Consider the following 21,794-nt stretch of genomic DNA (forward strand, 5'->3'; position numbering starts at 1 on the left):
TCCTGTTCTAATAATTCCAGTGTAATCCTTTCAGATTAGTATTAATATATCATTTTCCCAACCTGTCTTTCTGGACAAGTAGATTAATAACTAATAGGCAAATGCTGTTAAAATGGGAGCTCTGATTTTTCTTTCCAGCTGTTGTAATGGAGCAGGCACCAAGGCTTTTTATTAACCTTGGTACTGTGTTTGCAGGCACTCACAAGCATGGTGTAGTCTGTAAAATCATAATTTCTTGCAGTAACCTTTGCAGTCAGAGCAGCCTTCCCTTTCAAAGGCATAGCTGGGAATGAGTATTGATTATATTCGTTGCTCTTACACGTATGCACACACACATAAGGTTGCACATAATGTAATGAAATGTTTAAGTTTATAGAAAGAATGCTGTATCACCTCTGTGAAGTGACTTTGATCTTGGGTTTGCTGCTGACAGTGATCCCGAGTGTGATTAATATACACGTGTACAGACAGTTCAGGTAATGTTCATTATCCCTCTACTTATTGGAACTTAATGAAAAGTAATGTTCATTATCCCTCTACTTATTGGAACTTAATGAAAAGTAATGAAAAGAAAGAATATTCACCCCAAAAGATGAAACTTGATGCAGTTATTTACTGCATCACATCACGAATAGTGATGTGATCAGTTAGGAAAACATGTACTAATACATGTTTTTAGCTTCCATCTTTCATACTAGTTTTGCAGGGTATACTTTACCTAAAGACCTGTATTTTACATAAAGGGCCTATAGTGAAGGAATGTAAAGTATCATCTTTGACAGTCTGACCATTTTCTTCTGTTCCACGTTGCTGTAGTGCTAACTCCCATCAGCTCAAATTCTGTATTATAGTTAGCAGTGTCTCTAAAATGAAGGTCTAAGATACAAATGGTTTAGAGAGTAGAGATTGTCCCATCTGACACCACACCCTATGGGGCCATGATCCTTTTGGATGCAGTGTCCAGACCTGGATACAAACTAGGCAGTAAAAAATTTACTGATTCTTGTGGAAATTTTTTTACATATAGATTCTTAAAACCTCAGTTTTTCTTCGGGAAAATGTTTCATGTGAAAACATTTGATTAGGGAACATGTGAAAGCAAATAGTGATCATTGCCACCTCTCAGAATATTTTAGGAAAAAGCAAAGTGTGTTCAGGTCAGGAATGGGCAGGATGTGCTGGGGTGAAGATAAACGTCAGAATAAGCTGGGATGTGCAAAAAGCAACACACAGCCCAGGTATGTGCTTTTACAGCTAATGAATTAGGTAGAAAATTTATGAGAAATGGGTGTCTGAGAATGAGATGGCCTAATTTGAAATCACAAAAAGTAGGCGCAAAAGCACAACTCTAAATTCCTAGGAAAAAAATGAACACAAATCAGCAACATACCCTGGATGCCCATCTGGTCCTGTGAGTAGCCCTTGTAACTGAAGCAAATTGCAGTTAAGTTCCCTTGATAATATCAGTTTGCATTGTCGAAGTGGTGTACTGGCGGCCTTGGTCAATGTCCTAAGTTAAAGAATGACACGTACGTACATTAGTTTCCCTCCATTGCGGAAGGAGGGACGTGTGGATGGGAAAAGGCATAGAAGTGAAGCCCTTCCCTTCTGATCCAGTGAGCAGTTATGCTTTTTAATGGCAAAGCATTGCAGCAGGGCAATTTGGGGTTTATTTGTAAGGCAGCTTATACCAGAATGAATGTGTTGATTTAATGGAAAGGGGAAAAAAAGAAGCAGTATTTTCCCTTGTGAATAACAGGTGTTGTGGGAGACGTTATTCTTTCCACCCACAGTAATTAGTAAAATGCAGTTTGATCCACAGGCTCCCAAAAAGTGGAGTCTTACATAAGATGTTGCTATGTTTTCCTTAGGGCACTTAGTGTTGCCATGCCACAGTAACTGCCATTCCAGATCCCTTTAATATACTTTGGACTCTCAAGACCTGCAGGTACTAGTTTGTTAAAATACTAGTCCATGAAAAGCTTTGTGCGTGAGGGTTGTATGGAGGAGCTCCTGACTGTGCCACGCCACAGCGCTGGGAAGAGGGAGCTTTTTTCACCGTAAACCAAAAACTAAAAGAAAGCAGATTAAGAAAAAATCATATATTCAGTACCAAAGGTTATAAAGGGTTGTGTCTCATTCGTTTTACATCAAGGCTTTAACTGTTGACACATGCATCTCTGTTGGACAGGAGCGCTGAAGCTGTGCCACGTGCTACTAGAGGAGAGGGCCTGTCAGCAGCATATTAATTTGATGAGATTACGTTGTTTTCTGAAGATTCTGACTATATTACATCTTGTATTACAGATTCCTTCTACAATCAGGTCTATCCATCAGGATAAAATCCTAGCACTTAGACAGCAGACACAGTTCTTGTGGGAGGCTTATTTTTCTTCAGTTGAGAAGATTGTATTGACTACACTAGAGGTGAGTAAAAATTGTCTGGGCCCTTGCTGAGCAGCGAGGTTTCCCTACCTGTCCAGCTGCTCCTGTCCTCAGCTGGTGACAGACCTTGGTTTTCATGGCACACAATTGGTCACTGGGAAAAAAACTTGGCATCCTAATAAGTTTTCTCCCCTAAGGAAATACTTTCTTCATTATTGGAAGCCACATTAGAAAACTGACACGGTGAAAAATGGGAGCTACCCAACACGTGGAAAAGTTGTCATGTGTGATCTTGCCTTCACAAGACTTTATGTCTTATGAATCACTATCCTTGTCATTGGTAGCGAATGTGTTTCTTTAAGAAACCTTTCTGGAATTCATTTTGGAAAAAAATATTACTGTAGAGCCTCTCCTTGACCGTTGCTTAATATTTTGATGCCTTGTGGTGGGGCTATTGGTCTGGCTCAAGGAAAAAGAGGGGCTTGTAAGTCACCGTGTCTTATCTTCACACACAGGATAAGGGAAAGGCCTGATCATCCTTATAAAATATTAATAAATAATCATAATTAGACTGCTATTAAGCAGGAGACAGATGATCTCAAATGTGGAGAGAATCCTTTCTGAATTCAGAGACAGAAGAGATGAAAGGCTCTTTAGAAGTAGGGCCCAGGCTACAATTTCAAAAGCAGATTTCTCTTCTAATTGTTTTGCAGTTTTGCACATAAATTTTTGACACACTTTTACCACTAGAAGTGGCTCACTTTGTAGGTGCAAATGCATTCATCTTATGCTAATGCTTCTGCAATCGCATCCATCTTTTTGCACAGTTGTAAAGGTCCACATTTCCTGCTGTGCCTGCTTTCCCCTGAAAACTGCAAATGAGTGCTGCTGCCTGCAGTACAGGTTGCCTGTGGCTGATCTACCTCCAGCTGCTGCAAGACAGTCCCTTAGGTTTTTCTGTGCCAGGGAAGAAAACCAGCCAGGGAACATTTTCAGAGCCCCTGACATAGCTGTCCTCACAAGGCCCTCCGCACCCTCAGAAGAGCATGTCTTCATCTGTGCTGCCTGTTGGGAACCGCTCTGCATCCTGGAACTCCCCATCAGCACTGATGAGGTAGTGATAATTATCACAGCCCACGCCAGGATCAGACTCATAAAGCTGGAAGACCATGTGCCAGTGCTGGCAGCCTAATTTACCCTTCCAGAAGTACTCCGAGGGGCAACCAGGGTGCCTGATGTATCACCTGCCCCTTCCCTGCACACACCCCGTTATCGTTAGGGACTGCTGGAAGGAGGGAGGCACACGGCTCCTCTCCCTGCCCCTCTCCTGCCTGTGCTGGGTCTGGTCTCGAGGGGATGAAACCTGCAGACCCCCTGGCCTTGGTGACCCTCTTGCGTCAAACTCCAACGCTCACAGATGCATCTTTAGTGCTGCCCTGGGACACATTGGCCCGCGTGGCCGCAGACACCCAGGGGACAGCAAAGCCTGTAATAAAGCTGAAGCAGCTGGGCGACCAGTAAGCTGGAGTTCCTGCTTGGAGGGGAGAAACTAAACTGAAAACAAAAATCTTCCTGGAAGGTTTAATTTAATGAAACCAAGTAATGTATGCCTGGTGTTGAAGCTATGTTCTGGGTTTTTTCATTTGTTTCCAAGGGTGGTTTTGGTTTGAGGGTTTTTTTGTTTATTTTTTTCATTCAGGACTCTCAGAAATTTTTGCGACAGCTAAGAGGAATTCTGTTCATATGAACAGATACTTGTTTCACATTTCAACTTGCCTAAGTAAATTCCTGAGTTAACTTTCCTTAGGAAAGGAATAAAACAGTTGAAAATTATTTTTGGTGTCTAAAATCTGTGAGCAGTATATCCTCTTCTTAAAATCTGATGCCTGGAAGTAAATTCCTAGCAGGATCATTTTTTTCTGGTGGATGTTACCCACCTTCTGTTGTAACACTGTTGTGTCAGAGTGCTCTGATGATGCTAGGTATCATCAGAATAATCACTTGCCTGCTAAGTGCAGTGCCAGTACATGTCCACGTATGAGGCTATCAGTACTGAAGAAGTCTTCACTGACTCAGATGTCTGCAAGGACATCACAGCTCTCCTCTGCCCTTTATCCTGGACACTTCTGAAAACATTAAGTCACGTTTTAAGGTCCTTGATCTTCTCACAGCATTTGGTGGCCTAAGCCAAACAGCTCATAGCCCAAAATAAGAGCTGTGAATCATTTGGCCAGAAACCCTGTATTGCAGGCACAGAGGAACTGCCCGGTGCCATGGCCATGGTGTGGGTTAGGAAACAATGTTCATGAGTGTCTGCTGGCGGCTGGTGAGCGGGAGCTCAGGCAGCGCAGCAGTGGACTGATGCAAACACCACCCAGACACATGCTCCAGTGTATCTGAGCTTTTTCAGCTTGGTCTTCTCTGAAAACAAACCCAAAATACCCCTGAATCCCTGTGTGGCATGCTCAGTCCTCGACTCAGGAAGAGGAGGGAAGAGGGACAGCACAAAGTACTGACAAGAAATGTTTGATATTTGGCTGGGGCATGTTGAGAAGCAGCAATGATTAAGGCAATATGTGAACTTTTTGAAGTGTGAGGATGAGGGAGACAAAAATATTGAACTATTAATGAATTCCAAAAAGAAAAGGGAGATCTTGCCAGAGATCCTAACTCCTTCCTTCTCTTATTAAACTTCCTGTCATGCTTCATCATTGGAGAGACCGTGTAGCTGATCTCTGTCTCTGAAATATGTGCAATGCTGTACACTGCATTTTAATTGATTGGTCCTCCATGTTATCTTCTTCTATACTTTTCTGTACTCTTTCCGCCAAGTTGTCTTTTCTCCTCTCCACCATGACAGACAGCTAGGTTTCTTATGTAGACCAGGAGCGTGATAAATTAATCTCGCGTTCGTTAACCGTGCTAAATCACGGAGGCCAGCTCGTGGTGCGGAACCGCGCTGGTGAGGTCCGCGTGCCTGACACGCACCGCAGGCTGCGTGTGAGGGTGGCACCCGCGGCCTGCTCCCTGCGCGGGCGGTGCGCCCTGCGCGGGCGGTGCTCCCTGCGCGGGCGGTGCTCCCTGCGCGGGCGGTGCGCCCTGCGCGGGCGGTGCGCCCTGCGCGGGCGGTGCTCCCTGCGCGGGCGGTGCGCCCTGCGCGGGCGGTGCTCCCTGCGCGGGCGGTGCTCGCGCTGGGGGCGCTGCGGCAGTGTTGAATGCCAGCCATGCGTTTCCCCGGCAGCCTTGTTGGCCACCAGCGCGGTGGAAAACGCCACCGTCTGTGAAAACCTCCTGACCACGTAAATTCACAGGCTTTTCCTTATCTGATTATGCCCCAGTTCCGAGAAAGCAGGAGGAAGGAGCTGTAACATTTAGGCTGTGTGATAAACACTTGAAAATGTGTACTTTCTAGGTTCTGTCCCTTTTTGGTGGCATAAATTGCAGATGAGGAAACAGCAGTCCTCTCTCCACTACCATGCAGGAGATCTCACAACTGATACACCTAACTTCCCAATCAGAAATATTAAGATATACTCTTCTCACTGATGAAAATACAGTCCTACATCTGTTATTGCAAGACAAAAAAAAAAAAAAAAAAAAGTTACATTAACTAACTCATGTGGGCAAATTACTGCATATTAGCTATGGTCATTGGCTGCAGGCAAAATTCAGACAAGCGTGCAAGCACCTAACATTTGCCCCAGTTCAGCAGTGCAAATATCACCAGCAGTGGATTGTCTAGCATAATGTAACTGGTGTTTTAATGTTTTTTTGTCATGACAATCAAAAATTCCAGGGAAACCACTGCTTGTGGCAACGCTTACTCATGTTCTGTATTGGCCAAATGTCCCTGAACTCAGCTGCTTACAGAGATTGTAGCTTGTTTAGACTTCAGCAGCTGCTTTTGTTCAGCTTGTGTTGGGTCTTTGCTTGCTTTTGGTTTTCCTATGCTGCGGGTATATAACTTCTTTATTTCCATAGATTTTAAGGTCAGAACGAATGATGTTTCACCCAGTTATGCCTATGTTAAGGCCAGAGACGTTAGCGTAGGAGAACCAACGTGGTTTTGGCACTTGAGCCCTGTGCAATGCATAAACTGCCAATAACGTGGAATCTCCTTAGGAGATCACAGAAGATGAGCTGCAGAAGAAAGCAAGGCAATCCTGCTTAGCCAACTTAGTGGAAAATTACTTCTTCACCACCCCCTGGCCCTTTGCAATGTCCCATCTCCAGACCTGCCAACCTCTGGCGCTTTGAGGGAAGGCAAATCTATAAGAACATGTGGCCCAACAGCGAATTGCACTTAGAAAGTTGCATCTTATTTGGAGGCTGAATTTGTCCAGTTACAGCTTCCCACCGCCAAATCTTGTTACGCCTTTGCAACAAGTTTGAAAAAGCTCCCATTGCTATAAGAACTGCTCTGGTTCTTGGGTACAGGCATCTGATGTGAAGTAACTGCAATTGATTTTATAAATACATGTTAATTGTGCAGCCCTGTATCTTTTTTTGTGGCTCGTGGTATCCTAGACGATAAAGTAGATGACCTAGCAATCTGTTCTGACCTTAAAAACCTAGGAATCTATGTTTGTGGCCCTCTACACAGACAGACATTAGTTGCCAAAAGATCTTTTTCTGTTTCATCCAAGAATTAACTGTTATAGAACCGAGACATGGAATCAGTAATGTATCTGAATGTTAATATCCCTTTATAATTAAGCAAAAATGAATAATTAGTGCATCCTGATTTGCTGAAAGTCTTTGTGGTTTTGAATGCTCTCATTATCTCAAAATAATACCTAGCTTTGTAATGCCATCCTCAAATAGTTATCTTCTGTGAGTTCTGGGTAGTAAAACTAACAATGAACTAATCAGGCTTACAACTGCTAAGATACTCTAATAGACTAAATATTTGACTTGAAATACAAAATGCAATGAATTGCAAGGTCCCCGTGTCCAGAGAGACTAATGAGTTACTCTGAAACCTGTTGCACAAAGTCTGAGCTGCTGAAGTGGTCTCCAAGTGTGCAGGTTCTGTGTCATTTTAAGAGAGATTAAGCAGGAATGTCTAGTAACTTGTGTGCCTCAGCTTTTTTGCAAAATGGTTGGTGACTCCAGTCTGCTGGAGTCCCTGAAGCTTCTACTAGTGACTATTACAGTCTAAAAAATCAGCACCTTTCTTGTTTTTCAGATTATTCAGGACAGAATATTTAAGCACATATCACGTAACAGCTTAATATGGAACAAACATCCTGGAGGGTTATTTGTACTGCCACAGTATTCCTCATATCTGGGAGATTTTCCTTACTACTATGCTAATCTCGGTGAGTGAATCCTTGCTGTAATCTAGTGGTATTTGGAATTTCTAGTGAGAATTTGGAATTTGATCTTTGAGTAGCATGTGCCAAGTGACTTACCGTTCATTTCTAGTTAATGATGCCTTTTGTTTATCCTGTCTCAAATCTCCCCTGCCCACTGTAGACTGGAATGTCTGCCTCATCAACATGCATCATGGGCCTCTTGCTTGCAAAGATTGTTTTTAAAAATCTATGTCCCTTCATACTTTTCAGTTGCCAGTAATTAATGCCTGAGTTGCTGACCCATTCATGGCCCGAGGGGACATAAGAGGAATAGCTTTTTACTTTCTTTGTTTATTTGTGCTTGGCAAATTGGAAAAGTGGTAATTTACCCATGACACTTGTTATTGGAGTGCATAGTTGGTATGGATTTATTCTCCATACTATGTGTCTTCATACAGATCCCACTAGAATGAATGGATAGAACTTAAATGATGAGTTCTGCAGGGGAATGTGCCTGCAGGCTGAAGTGATCCTGCTTACCAGACTGCTGCTACTTTTGGCTCAGCCTGTGCCTTCCCACTTATGTGGATCTGTACTGCTCACCTGCTAAAAATTCACAGTTACCATGTTAAAAAGGGAGAAGAAGGTTTCTGTGGGAATTTTGATGAAAAACAGCTATGACCCTGCACAGATGAATTTAGATGAGATTGAGAGCAGTAATGAAGGGTAGACGCCAATAGGATCTGTTATTTCAGGCAGAGAAGGAAATCATAGCGAGACAAAAATATCAGAATGGAAGGCAAGGATGCAAGCAGAATTATCAGCTCAGGAGGTAATTGAAGATGCATGTGGATGCGGATCAACCCAGAAACAGCAAAAATCTGACAGAGGCTGTAATGGAACTGAGGAAACTGAACAAGCTTCTGGAAGTTGTGGACATAATCTATAGAAAACATCAAGCATCCAGAGCCAGGCAGCAAAACAGAGCCCGTGTCAAGAAAGGCAGTTGACTGAACAGACTAGATACCAATATTATCTGTGGAGCAAACTGGGTGAAAGAAAGAGATTGCAGGACATCTGTGGAAATAGTGAGTAAGAAAAGGCAGTAATTGTGTTGGAGTCAGGGATTTCAGAGGGTGTGGGAGTTAAAGGGAAGTGTGATCTCTGAAGCATCCGATATCCAAATATCTGAGACGAAAGGAGACGGCCTAAAGAAACATGGCAAGGTTTGCATTAGGCACAGATTCTTTTTCCATCTCCAGAGTCCTTTAATCAGTACTAACTGGGGAAATTTTTTCTTTACTGAACACATACCCTCTCTTCACTTCAGGTCTGAAGCCTCTTTCCACATTCACTGCCGTTATCCACGCAGTAACTCCCCTGGTTTCCCAATCTCAGCCTGTGCTGAAACTCCTGGTTGCTGTAGCCAAGTCCCAGTACTGTGCACAGGTAAGCAGCGCTGTTTGACTGTCAATCACAATGGAGACAAAAGTACTACCCCAGGAGTGAAGAGCCTATTGACTTCAGATCTTCTCAGTCCTATTTCAACCCCCTGTTTCAATTCTGATATTTCTTTTCTCTGAGATTTCTGCTGTCTGTGACCTGCATTCATGGGAAACAAAAATTCTGAGTATAGTGGGAGTGGGATAGAGATGGTATTTAAACCCCTCTGTTTCATGAGGCAAGTAAAATAATGTCTGCACATTAAAGATCAGGATTGTGTGTGCTGCAAACTGCAAAAGGATGTCTGCCTCAGGAGCCCTGACATGATCTTCCTTCCGCTGTGGCTCATAGTCCCAGCAGTGCCAGGATTTTGGTTTCTCTAGAAGAAACCCTGGGGAGTTCAGTAGGAGCACTCTCTTGCAGTGGAGTGTTACAAGGGGTTTAGCCTTCAGTGAGAGCCAAAGTAAATTAGTGGCATCCATATGACCTGACCAAGATAGAGACTTCCTGAGTTCCTGGCCAGCCTATACTTGCCTGAGAGGATGTATATTGTAAATAGTCAGGCTGGGTGAAATTATGGTAGGAAGTGTTATTCTTATACAGATTTGTATCATTGTTGATTTTGAAATTCCTGACTTGAATTTAACATTTCTGTCTGGAGATCTCAGGTTTGGACTGCGTTGCCACAAAGGTCTCTGATCATGGTCCAATATTCTCTTTCAGATTATTGTTTTATGGAATTGTGATAAACCCCTCCCAGCCAAACACCGCTGGCCTGCCACTTCTGTGCCTGTCATAGTCATTGAAGGAGAAAGCAAGGTAGGTGGAGTGAAACATTGTAAAAGATTGCATATATTCTCCACTGGGACCAGCATTCATTTTTCCAGCTGCTTCAGTAAAACCTTTGTAGTTTTCAACAGTGTGACAGCTCCTTTCTATTCCTTGGCCCTTTGTACCGGCTTGGTCACAGATCTGTGTTTCATGCATGAGGCCTGATGCTCTCAGAAATCATCAATGTGGCAATTATTGCCATGAATCTGAGATTCACAGGTGGTACTCAGTTTTGAAGTGTGGCTCTAAGAGTAGGTAGTATGACCCTATCTTTGGAGATTTCTGTCTCTCTGCAGGTGCATGAAGGTAGTGATGCAGCTGGATTCATTGAGTCTGAGAAGTCAGATGCAAGACTTGAGGGTCAGCTGTGGACTCAAAAGGAGAGGAAGAGATGAGAATGAATAATGTTAACTCACCTTTGAAAAGTACCTTCTCTCATGGCCTTGCAGGGTACTGCTGCCAGTAATGGGATCCCACCACCCAAAAAAATAGGAAAGGACACGGGACTCTTGTGTGGGAACAAAACTGCCATGTCACCTCTTGCTGTGCAACACACTTGTTTGTTTGCAATTCCACAAAGTTGAAACGGACACCGCTCAAATAAGAAGAGAGGGTTTTTGTAAAATCCACACTGAATTGGATGATTCCTTTCCAAATGCAGGCCTGAGAGAAGCAAGACTTCTTGCTTCTAGACTTTGACTGAGACAGATTTGGGCTGGTCCCCTCTGCAATCTCTGTCAGCTGGCTCTTGAGCTCTGTGTTTGCAAAGGGAACATTTAGTTGCTTTGGCTTTACAATCCAGTTTTGAATTTATTGTCCTGTCTTTGGTCTTTTCCCCCAGTCACCTTAACAAGGGGAAAGCAAGAGCCCTGTGAGGTTGGCAGCTAATGGCTCTTGCCTTAGCTAGCCATGTAAACAGTATCAGGAGCGTTGCTCCAGGGCCAAGAAAGGCTGTAGTGATTTCTGAGCCTTTTGAACATTGTGGGGTTTTTTTCTTTTCAGAAAACTTGCAGAGGTGAGATAGAGGAGAAAATCTCTGACCAGTTCTACAGTGTTTGTAGAAATTGGCCCCAGGCACTGTTTAGATTACAAATTAGTCTCCTGAGTACACAAAGGTGTGTTTATAGTGGACAGTCTCTTCCCTCTAATATCCCAACTTATGCCAAATGGCTTCTTGCGTGGAAAAGCTGTTTGTTTGGACAAAGTTTGCAGAGCCAGAGCAGTGCAATTCAAAGGTTGCACAAAGGAACTGCTTTTCATCTTCAGACTTAACTGAAGCATACTGGAAGGCACAGTTACTCTCTGCAGGTGATCACAGAGGTCTGCCTTTACCTAACCTTCACTCTTCCCCATGAAATCAAGATATATTACCACACCCATTTTACAAAAGGAAACTTTAGGTATAAAAACAAATACATGGGTAGTCTCAACTGTTGTACTATTTGACAATTTTACATGGTCTGTAAAAGACCTGGGGTGAGAGCGCCGATCTCCTGCTGACTGCTTGTTCTGCTTTGCCTTAGCGTAAGCAAAGCAAAACCATCAAGCCCTGCCAGATCACCTCTTCCTCACAGCTCCTGCCTCCCCGGACCAAGGCCATCATAATGATGAAAGGATACTCTCCAGACAGACACCATGAACACCCTGATTATGGAAGCAGAGCTTTCTATGAATCAAGGCATAGATTCCAAAGACCTGCTTCCCAACAAGTTGCAGGGGACATAGAACTGACCATGTCCCTTATGAGGGACATATAAAACTTCTCCATGTCCCTGTTTCCATACAATGATTTCCTCTTACTAGGCCTGATTTTTATAGTGTTTTCTTGGCATAATAAATTTGAAAACAAGTCTATTCACTAGCCAGGCTATTTTTCCTAGCAAATGCAGGAAACAAATAGTGCGGTGTCCTTGTTACTATTCATCAGTTCTCAAAAGGTGCTAATTAGTCTGCTAAAGAAACCATATGGATTCTCATTTCTTGCTGTTATCTTTTTGATCTCGCTTTCCCATCTATTTCTTATAACTTTGAGAATTCTCCTGCCATAGTTTTTAAAAGCGTGTCCTGCATATAGATTTTATATATATAATTATGTCACTTAAGAATGTGACTTTTTAAAATGTTTACAATACCAGTATAATTCTTGATGCAGGTGAAGCTCAACTGATACATGTTCTTTTTGGATGGAGAATGTTGCACCATTTGGCACCAGCTCCCTGTGGATGCAACAGCAATGCACGGAGATGGAGCTGTACGAGGGATCCATCCTGGTAGCATAATGTCCTTCACACACAGCCTGGACTGCTTGGCTTCCCAGCTGTGTAACCTTATGAATGCTGCACAGTCCTTCTCAGCATTCATTATCTTTGATCCTCACACACTGTATGAGAGCAGAGAGACAGTCCTAGCTACCAGGGAAAATGTCCTCTCTAAAGAAGCTGTAAGCACGTCTAATTCTCAGTACGGACCATGGCAGTTTGTCACAAAAGGAAAGCAGCCTGCTCCAAAGAGGGAGTCTGTTCAGAAATTACTCCTCAGGTGGAAGGTTTAGGCTGACTGCTGGGGTGATGAAAATGACAGTCTTTCACTCTTGAGCTGAAGGGTCCTTTCCATCAGACAGTGATACGCAACGTGCCTCAGACAAGAGGAAATAAGAGTGAGGAATAAAATGGAGTATTTCCCCTGGAAATTAGTCCCTCGAGTGATTTTTTTCCTCCCCTGCCTTGGATACCCACAGGTTATGAGCAGTCGCTTCCTACCCTACGACAACATAGTGACCGATGCGGTGCTAAGCCTGGATGAGGACACCGTGCTTTCAACCACTGAGGTAAGGGTCTCTGTCATCTTGGGAGTCTGCTTGGCTCCTCAGCTCAGCCTAAGCACAGAAAATAGGCTTTTCTCTTGGCTTTGCCACTGAGCAAATGTTACAAGATTTCTTGCTACGCTCCTCAGATTTAACGTGTTGCACTTGTTTCAGCAATCCTGCCACTGCCTGCCATTAGAGGAGCTTTTCGCCCTGGTTAATTGGCTCATCATTAGCATATGGCTCTTCCGTTCTTTATTATTTTAGTAACATATCTGCAGGCGGGTGTAGGCAGCCAAGAGCAGTCAGCTTTAATACTCTGTTCTCACTTTTCTGATTGGGGTAGCTTTTTTTCCCCCCACGTTATCAGTAGGGTGTGGGTGGGGAAGGAAGAGGTGTCAGCAGCAGGGAACTGCTGTCCCTACAAAAGACAGTGTTGCCACCCTAATGCAGGATTTCACTGAGGAATGGTCTCTCACCATTGTGTTGCCCCATAAAATTTGAGATCTTGCCTAGTTTAGGTGTTGGAATGCTTGTGCCAAAAGCAAGACAGTGCTAAGAAAAGAAAAATGCTGTAGAAAACCAATTTTTACAACTGGGATGAGTATTGATTTCTGGAACCTCTTCCTGAGAACCACAGGGGAAACTGATGACAGTTTATATAGAGTGCAATATTTGGGAAATACATTATTAATGATGACCAGGGAATAGCTTGAAAAACTCGATTTCCTTTTGGTTTCCCTTTTTTTTCCTGATGATGTTCATGGCCATTCCCTTCTCCCCACTTCACCTTTATAAAAATGCTTTTTTTCATCGATGACGAGAACCTTTCACTGATGCTACCACTGCTTCTAATTCAGTGAAGAACATATAAGAACTGCCTAACACCAGTCACTGCTATATACCCTAAGATGTCACTGAATTTCTTCTAAACGAACGAGATTGCAACTGCTCTTCTCCTTAGTACGGATTTGTTGTGCTGTGCTTAGACTGATCCAGAAGGAGCCACAGTAGCCGTCTTCTGCTGCACAGACGGAAGAAGTAGTTGGCATTGATCCTATTTGATACCAAGATTACACCTTGGTAGTTTCTGCTAGATGAGGAAGAATACGGCTGCTGCTAACGCACTTGTGTGCAAGGCCCTACACAACCAAAAAAACCCCAAACCAAAAGAAGATATTGATCCCAGGGCTGGAGTTACTAAGCAGGTTGTTGCTCAGGATGAAGGGTCCTGACTCAGCTGCGCTGAGTCCCTGGTAAGACCTCTCAGGGACTTCATTACACAGAGGTGGTATTTACAGCAATCCAGCCTCTGGATTCCATGAGGATTTGGGGCTTTGTTTTGTTTTGACTGGTATTTAGTCATCAACCAAACTCTGGAGTCATTCAGGCTTCTGGAACGCAGATGAAATAAATAGTGTTTCTCATTCGGCTTGGCTGTGTTTTACCCTAAACATTCTGAAACGCAAATATTTGTTGTTGTGTGAGACATCATACACATTTCTTTGTGGCTTCTTTCCTCCTGTGAGCAGCTTGCAGCCAATATTGCATGTTTGCATGATGGATGTTGGCTCTATGAACCCCGTGGCCCCTGTGCTGCAGAGAGAACCAGCTGGCCAGCTCTTGCTAGCACCCTCTTGCAGCTTTGGCATGTCTCTGCCAGGGTGCCAGGGTCATCATCTCTCTTTGGTGGCTCTCTGGGAATAACTGTGTTCTTTCTATTGCTTCACTTTCTCTGTCCTATGGCTTACGCAATAAAACAGTGTGTTGAAACACTGACATGAAACGTGTGGTGTGAATCTTACCTTGAAACTAGCTGCTCATGGTGGTCACTGTGGCAAAACTTCAAGGCCCAGAAAAGGCAATTTAGAAACATGGTCAAACACAATCACATTCCTCTTGAGAGGAGCAATCACCAGGCACATCCTCCACTCTGTCCGCCTCTAGCACAGTAAAGGTTTTCCGTTCACGACAGAAGGGCAGATAATTGCTCTTTTGAGGAGCAGTGTCGCATGTGCAGAGGGATGTTTGCGTGGAAAGTAATTGGAAACCAACGCTGGTCAGAAGTGATAGGGTGGTTTAAGAGACTGGCAGCCTGGTTGGCTTTTCCTGCTCATCAACTGAGTGGCAATGCTGCTGGAAATTATACAGGATGAGAATGGATTTTTTTTAGTAAAGGGAGTTTTTTCTTAGGGTGGTTGCTTTAGTGCATCTCCTTGGTACAACGACAGATACTTGAAAGCGCAAGTGAGGGCACTGAGTGCAGCTGCTTTATTATTTATTTAAGTTTGAGATTCTCAGACTTCTCTAAAGAAAACAGATGTCACGTTTTATGGGAAAGGCCTTTACAGGGGAAAAAAAAACCTTTAGTTCTTTCATGTGGTATTGATTTGGATGAGATCAGAACTATCACAACGGTAACTGGTTTGTGCACATTGTCTTTCTAGTTGGCCTCAGATTCCTTGAAACAACTTGAAAGAAAATAACCAGTCCGTAACTTTGTGTTCCAGTACATGTGCGACTCTTCTGTTTCATAAAAACACTTGTAAATGCGCGAAGTCTGACAGTAATCACACAAAATGTGACTGTTCTCAGAGCAGATAGTCTTTATCTAACCTCTACACCCTTGACACTGGCTGGGTTCTTGGAAGGTTTTTCAAGTATTTTTGAGCAAAGTTTTAGGTCCCTCTGGTACTGGAGGGAACTTGGTGTGCAGTGCAGAAACAAATCCCTTGTTTCCTTGGGTTTGACTGGGACAATTAGAATTGTCTTTAAGTCTTCTTCAAATTTTGGACTCGCTTGAGCTCCAAAATCTGAGTTGAAGTAGAGGGACTGCCAACCAACTTTACAGTGATAAAAATATTTCCGTATGTATTTTTACCAAATTACTTTCAAAGCTAGTGCTGACAAACCTTCTGCAAACTAACCCAATTTTTCCTTTCCTAGTGTCATCAGGATTTGTTTTCGGGTCCTGGGGTAGCAGTGTTATGTCACCCTTTCAATTCTCAGAGATTTGAGTTATTAAAATAATTACAGCAAGACAGTAAAAGAGAAGAACACTATTGGCAGCATTTGCTATCTTCTTGTGGCTCATACAGTCTCAAGCATCTTTCTTAAAGTATAGGCTCTTAAAGCCATTTAACTACATGGGAATCTTATCTTCCTCTTTTTTAAGTTATATGTTTAACCCTTTTGGTCATGCAGACAGTCTTAAAAGTATGATCTTCATGGTCCTCAAAGGCCCAAAACAGATAGAAAACATAAAGGGACTCCTCACTGATTGCCTGTTTTAATCTCACTGAGCCACCCTTATAATTTAAGGTGTTTGACTCCTCATTTTTCAAGCTTTGTGTTAACAATACTGAAATGGTAGGTGAGATGCACGAAGATGTGCAGAAGGTTCAGTTTTCCACATAGCTATTACCACTTTATATTGCATCTAAGTATAAATACATGCACCTACACCCATTCTTTCTGTAACTTGAAAAGGTTTGATATGTAAAGGGCAAGCTTGAAAATGTTAATGTAATGCTGTGATGCTCTAGACTCCCTTTAACAGGAACCATTAAAATGTGCATAATTATAGGGCAAAATGTCAAGCAGTCAGTTTAATTTACTGATGAATACGTAGAATTAATGTTTTGCAACAGTTCCAAGATTTTGAATTATGAATTAGTGGCAAGGTAATATTTTGTTTTGTTGACATTTCTTGAAACAGTTTCGGTATTCATTTTGGACTGTGCCTTTGTCCGCAGGTGGACTTTGCCTTTACAGTTTGGCAGAGTTTTCCAGAGAGGATCGTAGGGTACCCTGCTCGCAGTCACTTCTGGGACAACACTAAGGAGAGATGGGGGTATACCTCCAAATGGACTAACGACTATTCCATGGTATTGACAGGAGCTGCTATTTACCACAAGTAAGAACCCAGAGCATCTGCTGTCCTCCTTCTATATGAAACAAAATAGTAAAGGGGGTGGGGGGTGTGAAGAACATTCTTCCGGGAAGGGAAAAAAATGGGAAGATAATAAATGGGTCTACTTTTTATGGGGTAATAATTTAAGTTCTTGGTTTAGCTCTGGGGATCTGGTAATCATTATTGCGCTTGTTGGGTCTCTTTGAAGTCACTTGTATTTTGAGGCAGTCGGACTGCTCTTTTTAACATCAGGAATTACACACTTCAAAGAGTTCCCGAATTCATTAAGCTGCTCGGCTGAATGGCCTGTAGCACAGCAGAAAGGAGGTTGCTTCCAGACCAGCTCTGGGTATGTGTTGGCTGACAGCTGCAGACTGCAAAGTCTTCTAGAAATGTAGTACAGTGGACACGTCACAGATCAGCATTTTGCAGCATGTTGGAGCAAACCTCTGTTGTTAGGACTCTAGCAGACCAAAGACCTCTCTAGATTTTAGGAGAAAGTCAACAAATTCTGCAGTGCCCAATCCACATCCCCACAAAGGAGAAGACAAGATGTAGGGGATGATATAGGCCCAAAGGAGAATAATTTCAACAATAAGGACATTAGTAAGTCAGTTTAACAGAGTTCTTTCCAACTGAACAGTTTTGAAAGAAGAGGTGGAGGATGAATTCATCAATGTTGTCTATCGCATCATAGCAATGTGGTACTCTCTTTCCTACTCCTCCATTATCCTGACACATAAGTATCAAGATTATTATTTCTTTCAGCCCAGTTACAAAAAAGGCATAAGGCATATGTTTTGTTTCTCCATTAGCATTATTTACTGTCATGAGATACTGATTTGTTCTCCCTTCTTGTTGGAGGATGAGACCGGAGAAAGGAAGTGGTATATCCAGAGCTGAGTACAAAACTTGTGTCTCAGCTGAGATAGTAATTTCCTGGAGTTTGTAGTCCCTGAAAGCCCAGTGAATTGTATTAATAATGCTGCTGTTGGTTTCCAGATATTATCACTACCTGTACACTCATTACCTGCCTGCCAGCCTAAAGAATATGGTGGACCAACTGGCCAATTGTGAGGACATTCTAATGAATTTTTTGGTGTCAGCTGTGACAAAATTGCCTCCAATCAAAGTAACACAGAAAAAACAGTATAAGGAGACCATGATGGGACAGGTATGTATACACAGCATGTTTTAGCAGTTGCGGTGTATTGATAATGTAACAGTTTGACTTCTAGGTTAGGCTTACAGAGTGATACAATTCTGTATATTTTTTTTGCATTTTCAGTTTAGCAGAACTGTAAATAGACTTTAGATATGCTTATTATAATGAAGGAAAATCCAAAAGGAGAAGTGGCAAACATCTGCTATAAATGACAGCATCTCTTCATAGTTTTCTCAAACAGTGTTATTCATGGTGATCCCAAACTCATGGAACTCATGATTATGGTGACCAAATTTCAGTTAGAGTTCAGTTTTCTGACTAAATCTTCTAGACCTAAGGCCTAGTCATGGAATGCTAGAAGCAGAAGTAAATTCTAGAAAGCTTCTCTATTTTTAATTATTATTAATGAATATAATGTACTAGGCTGTCCCTGTGCTATTATAAAGTATGTAGTGTGATTCAAGTACTGACATCGGACTGTCACAACAGAGGTAATTTGTGATATTCAAGCGTTTTTTTCCCACAAGGAACATTTTGTCCCACAATGACACCATCACTCACTAGCAGCCGTGAAATGCTTGCTTTAGAGGCTCTTCCAGCTACTGGATAAGCACTCTGTCATTGCATAAATGGATGTACCTTCTAGTAACAGGGATACATGGCAACCTGGGGGCACTTTTCCTCCTGCCCTGTGTGAGTGAGCGATGGGAAGAATAGCAAGTCCTGCAAGACCTGCAAGTCCTAAACAGCCTCCCAGCTGTGCTGCCGTGGTGTCTGTATTCTGCACTACAAACAGTACCAGGATTACTAAGGGGCAGGAGAAAGAAGGTGCCCTCTATTTTCCCCTCACATTTTCTTCTATTACCATTACTTGAATCTGTAACTGGGGAGTGGCCATACCAGTTTGTAGACTCCCTTATCTGTATGCCACTGCGCTTTCATCTGAGGTATAAGTAGTAATTCAGCAGTTCTGACTCATCCGGGTACCCAGGAGACCTTCTGTGGACAAGAAGGTGCCATCCAGAAAGTACCTATTGCTTCCAGTTTGAGCTTCACCTCTCCACAGGGTGTGCTTTGGCTGTTTGGCAAAGTCTGAACATTCATTTTTCTTCTTATAGCGCGGGTGACTTGAGTCAGCTATGAACTATAACTCTCTCCTAAAGACAAGTTGTTCCTGCAGCTTTGGGAAATGTAATGGTCCATGTTCATAATTCCTTGAAAGACAAATAAAAAATTAACATAACCTCAGTGTTGTGACAGAGATTAATAGTTGTATGGAAATTCACTGTTAATGGCCAGAATGTCTGCTATAATCCTCTAGCAACAAGGTTTTTCTTGCTCTTTAGTGGCTCGGTATAATCAAGAGTCTGTAATCAATGCACATTATAACCTACCACTTGAGCTAAACTGGACAGGCCTTGGACAAAGATCAAGTCTGATACCATATTCATTTGGCAAGTCCCTGACTTTATCAGTTTTTTCATGTTTTAATTAACATATTTTGAGTTTATGAATTTTTATTTGTTTTTGAAGTATAGTGGAAACAGAAGTTCTATAGAGAGATGCATGAGAAGTGGCACAAAAAAAACCTTAGGTTCTCAGCATTCATACTTTATCTTAAATAACAGTTTTATTATTTTTATACCTGTAGTTTAGATACAGATAGAGAATAATAACTGCTTCAAATCTGTTAGGGCCTTGTTTTTCCAGAGGTGCTGAGTTTCAATGGATTTTCTTAGGAATTGGAGCTGCCCTGAACTTTTCAGGCCAAAGTATTTTGTATGTATGCATGCAAAGACCATGGTCTTTTCCTCAGGTCAGAGTTTAGCATGATGTAACATAGAACTACAGTTAATTTTCTCCGTCTGTAAGATGGTACTGTCTTATGCATCCTGCTTTCCCTGCAGGATGTCTACACGCATGAGTAATGACAAGCACATAAGAACTTCTGCTGAGATCAGTTACAGGCTGGTTGAAATTACTCATGTATAAATTCCTGCAGATCTGGACTGGAAAAATGCATTTTTGATCTGAGAAACTAATAATTGCAACACGTTTTCCTCCTGCGGCTGAAGGCCATGGGCTGCAGGTGTCCCTAGGATGTGCATCTCCAGTGGAAAGCAGTGGCCGCCTTGTCTTTCCTGGTGGTTTTTAAGGATTTGTTCTAACTCTGGAATAGCTTGAGGGTTTAAAAAAAAAAAAAAGAGCGAGGGATGGGGTGAAGTAGTGTGCTGGCAGGCTTTGGGAGGCTGCTTTGCGGGTGTCATGCCCTGGGTCAGCCTGGCTCGTGGCCGAGTTCAGGTTGCTGTGCTGCGCTGCCCTCGGTGCCATTTCAAAGGCCGGAGGTGGCCGCCTCGCCATCACCAGCTCCTGCTGAGGGCGGGGGGTGTCCTTCCCCTACTTTGAAACCCACCGCTGAGCAGATTTCAGCCGCCTCAGTGCTGTGCGCTCCCAAGCCCCCGGCGCCGGCCCGCAGCGTGGGGTCAGCCTGGCCGCGGCGCTCGCCCTTTCCCGCCATTTTGTTGTGCCACAGCCGGCGCCTGATTTCTGCCCTGCTCTCTCCGCAGACGTCCCGGGCCTCGCGCTGGGCCGACCCCGACCACTTCGCCCAGAGGCAGAGCTGCATGAACACTTTCGCCAGCTGGTTTGGCTATATGCCGCTGATCCACTCTCAGATGAGGCTCGACCCTGTCCTCTTTAAAGACCAGGTCTCCATCCTGAGGAAGAAATACCGAGACATTGAACGACTCTGAGGAGCGCTGCCGAGGGGCCGAGCTGCCCCCCGCGGAGCCAGGCTGCCGCCGACAGCAAGCGCCCGGCCCGGCGAGCGGCTCCCGGCAGCGGGGGCTGCGTGGCTCCGGACTGCGCCCAACCGCCGGCAGGCTGCTGTCGCTCAAGACTAGGTCGTGTACAGTTTCATTATGGAACATTAAATAATTATTTTTGAAATGATTGCTATGCAGGTTTAAACTTTTTTAATGATCAAAAAAAAAAAAACCTATTAAAAACAGAGTTCTTTCTTTAATCAAAATTGTGTTGGTTGTGAATATTTCAAAGCTGCCGTTTCTTTCTTTCATGCATTTGATTGTCAATGCAATTTTCATTCATTTTCCCCTGCAAAGTTAAATGCTTGAATCTCATGGGGAGAAAATGCAGCAGGTTCAGAAACAATCTGAGCACAAGCAGGACAGTGCCGAAGGATTAACGTTTCTCATTTACTACTGATTTTTTTTTCTCAGTTTTCCCTAAGCCAGTAGCGTCCACTCCTTTGGATGGATGGAAAACTGGAGAAGCCCCAACAAGCCAGGCAAGAGCATAGATCCTTCTGGTTGGGGACCGCGTTTTTAAAAGCAGTCAGCCTTGCTTGGGAGGGAGAGAGGGACGTTACTGCTGAGGAGCAAACCGGTGACGTGGAGCACAGGGAGGGCTTCAGGTGCAGCGGGGGTGCAGGGCTGGTTGTGTATTTTGGTAGGAGAGGCGCATCCCCAGCAGCCCAGCCGTGGGCGAGCACGGCAGGGGCAGCCAGCAGCGCCGGCGTGGCGGCCACATGGGACACACGCAGCCCACGCCAGTCCCCGCTGCCCCGGGGCAGTGCTGCCGCTTGGCCACGGCAGCTCAATTTCTAGAAATAGCCTTGTTCTGAGGGCAAAAGGAGTGTTGATAAGAAAAAGAAATCATGTTAGTGCTTGCAGCACAGGAATTTGGCCTGTAAGAAATTGGTTTACTTGAAATCAAAGCATGGGCTTCTCTTTTTCCCTTTTCTGTTTTGGTTTTTGTTTTGTTTTGTTTTGTTTTTTTATTGGAAGTGCAAATAGGTGGAGAAATTCCCTCCTGGAGGTCTGACGCCTGAAGTAAAGTGTATGGTCAGACGCTGGGTACTGGCGGCAGCAGGTGCTCCCAGGCGTACTTGGGGCAGGGTAACTCGAACAAAAAACCTGCCCCTGAAATACTGGTGTT

At 43.5% G+C, this 21,794-nt stretch overlaps 1 protein-coding gene across 1 annotated transcript in view; it reads left to right on the forward strand.

Moving 5' to 3' along the window:
* Window positions 1-20,786, forward strand: part of EXT1 (exostosin glycosyltransferase 1) — a 181,933-nt gene extending 161,147 nt beyond the window's left edge. Inside the window, exons 4-11 of the mRNA XM_032999638.2 lie at window positions 2,308-2,427; window positions 7,574-7,706; window positions 9,013-9,131; window positions 9,849-9,944; window positions 12,694-12,783; window positions 16,515-16,675; window positions 17,675-17,846; window positions 20,405-20,786. Of these exons, the coding sequence (XP_032855529.2) occupies window positions 2,308-2,427; window positions 7,574-7,706; window positions 9,013-9,131; window positions 9,849-9,944; window positions 12,694-12,783; window positions 16,515-16,675; window positions 17,675-17,846; window positions 20,405-20,590 (1,077 nt within the window). The 3' untranslated portion in view covers window positions 20,591-20,786. The remainder of the gene's footprint in view (window positions 1-2,307; window positions 2,428-7,573; window positions 7,707-9,012; window positions 9,132-9,848; window positions 9,945-12,693; window positions 12,784-16,514; window positions 16,676-17,674; window positions 17,847-20,404) is intronic.
* Window positions 20,787-21,794: the final 1,008 nt, after the last annotated feature.

The sequence above is a fragment of the Tyto alba genome, unplaced genomic scaffold (assembly GCF_018691265.1).
Source record: "Tyto alba isolate M040663 unplaced genomic scaffold, T.alba_DEE_v4.0 Super-Scaffold_9, whole genome shotgun sequence".
Classification (NCBI taxonomy): Eukaryota; Metazoa; Chordata; class Aves; order Strigiformes; family Tytonidae; genus Tyto; species Tyto alba.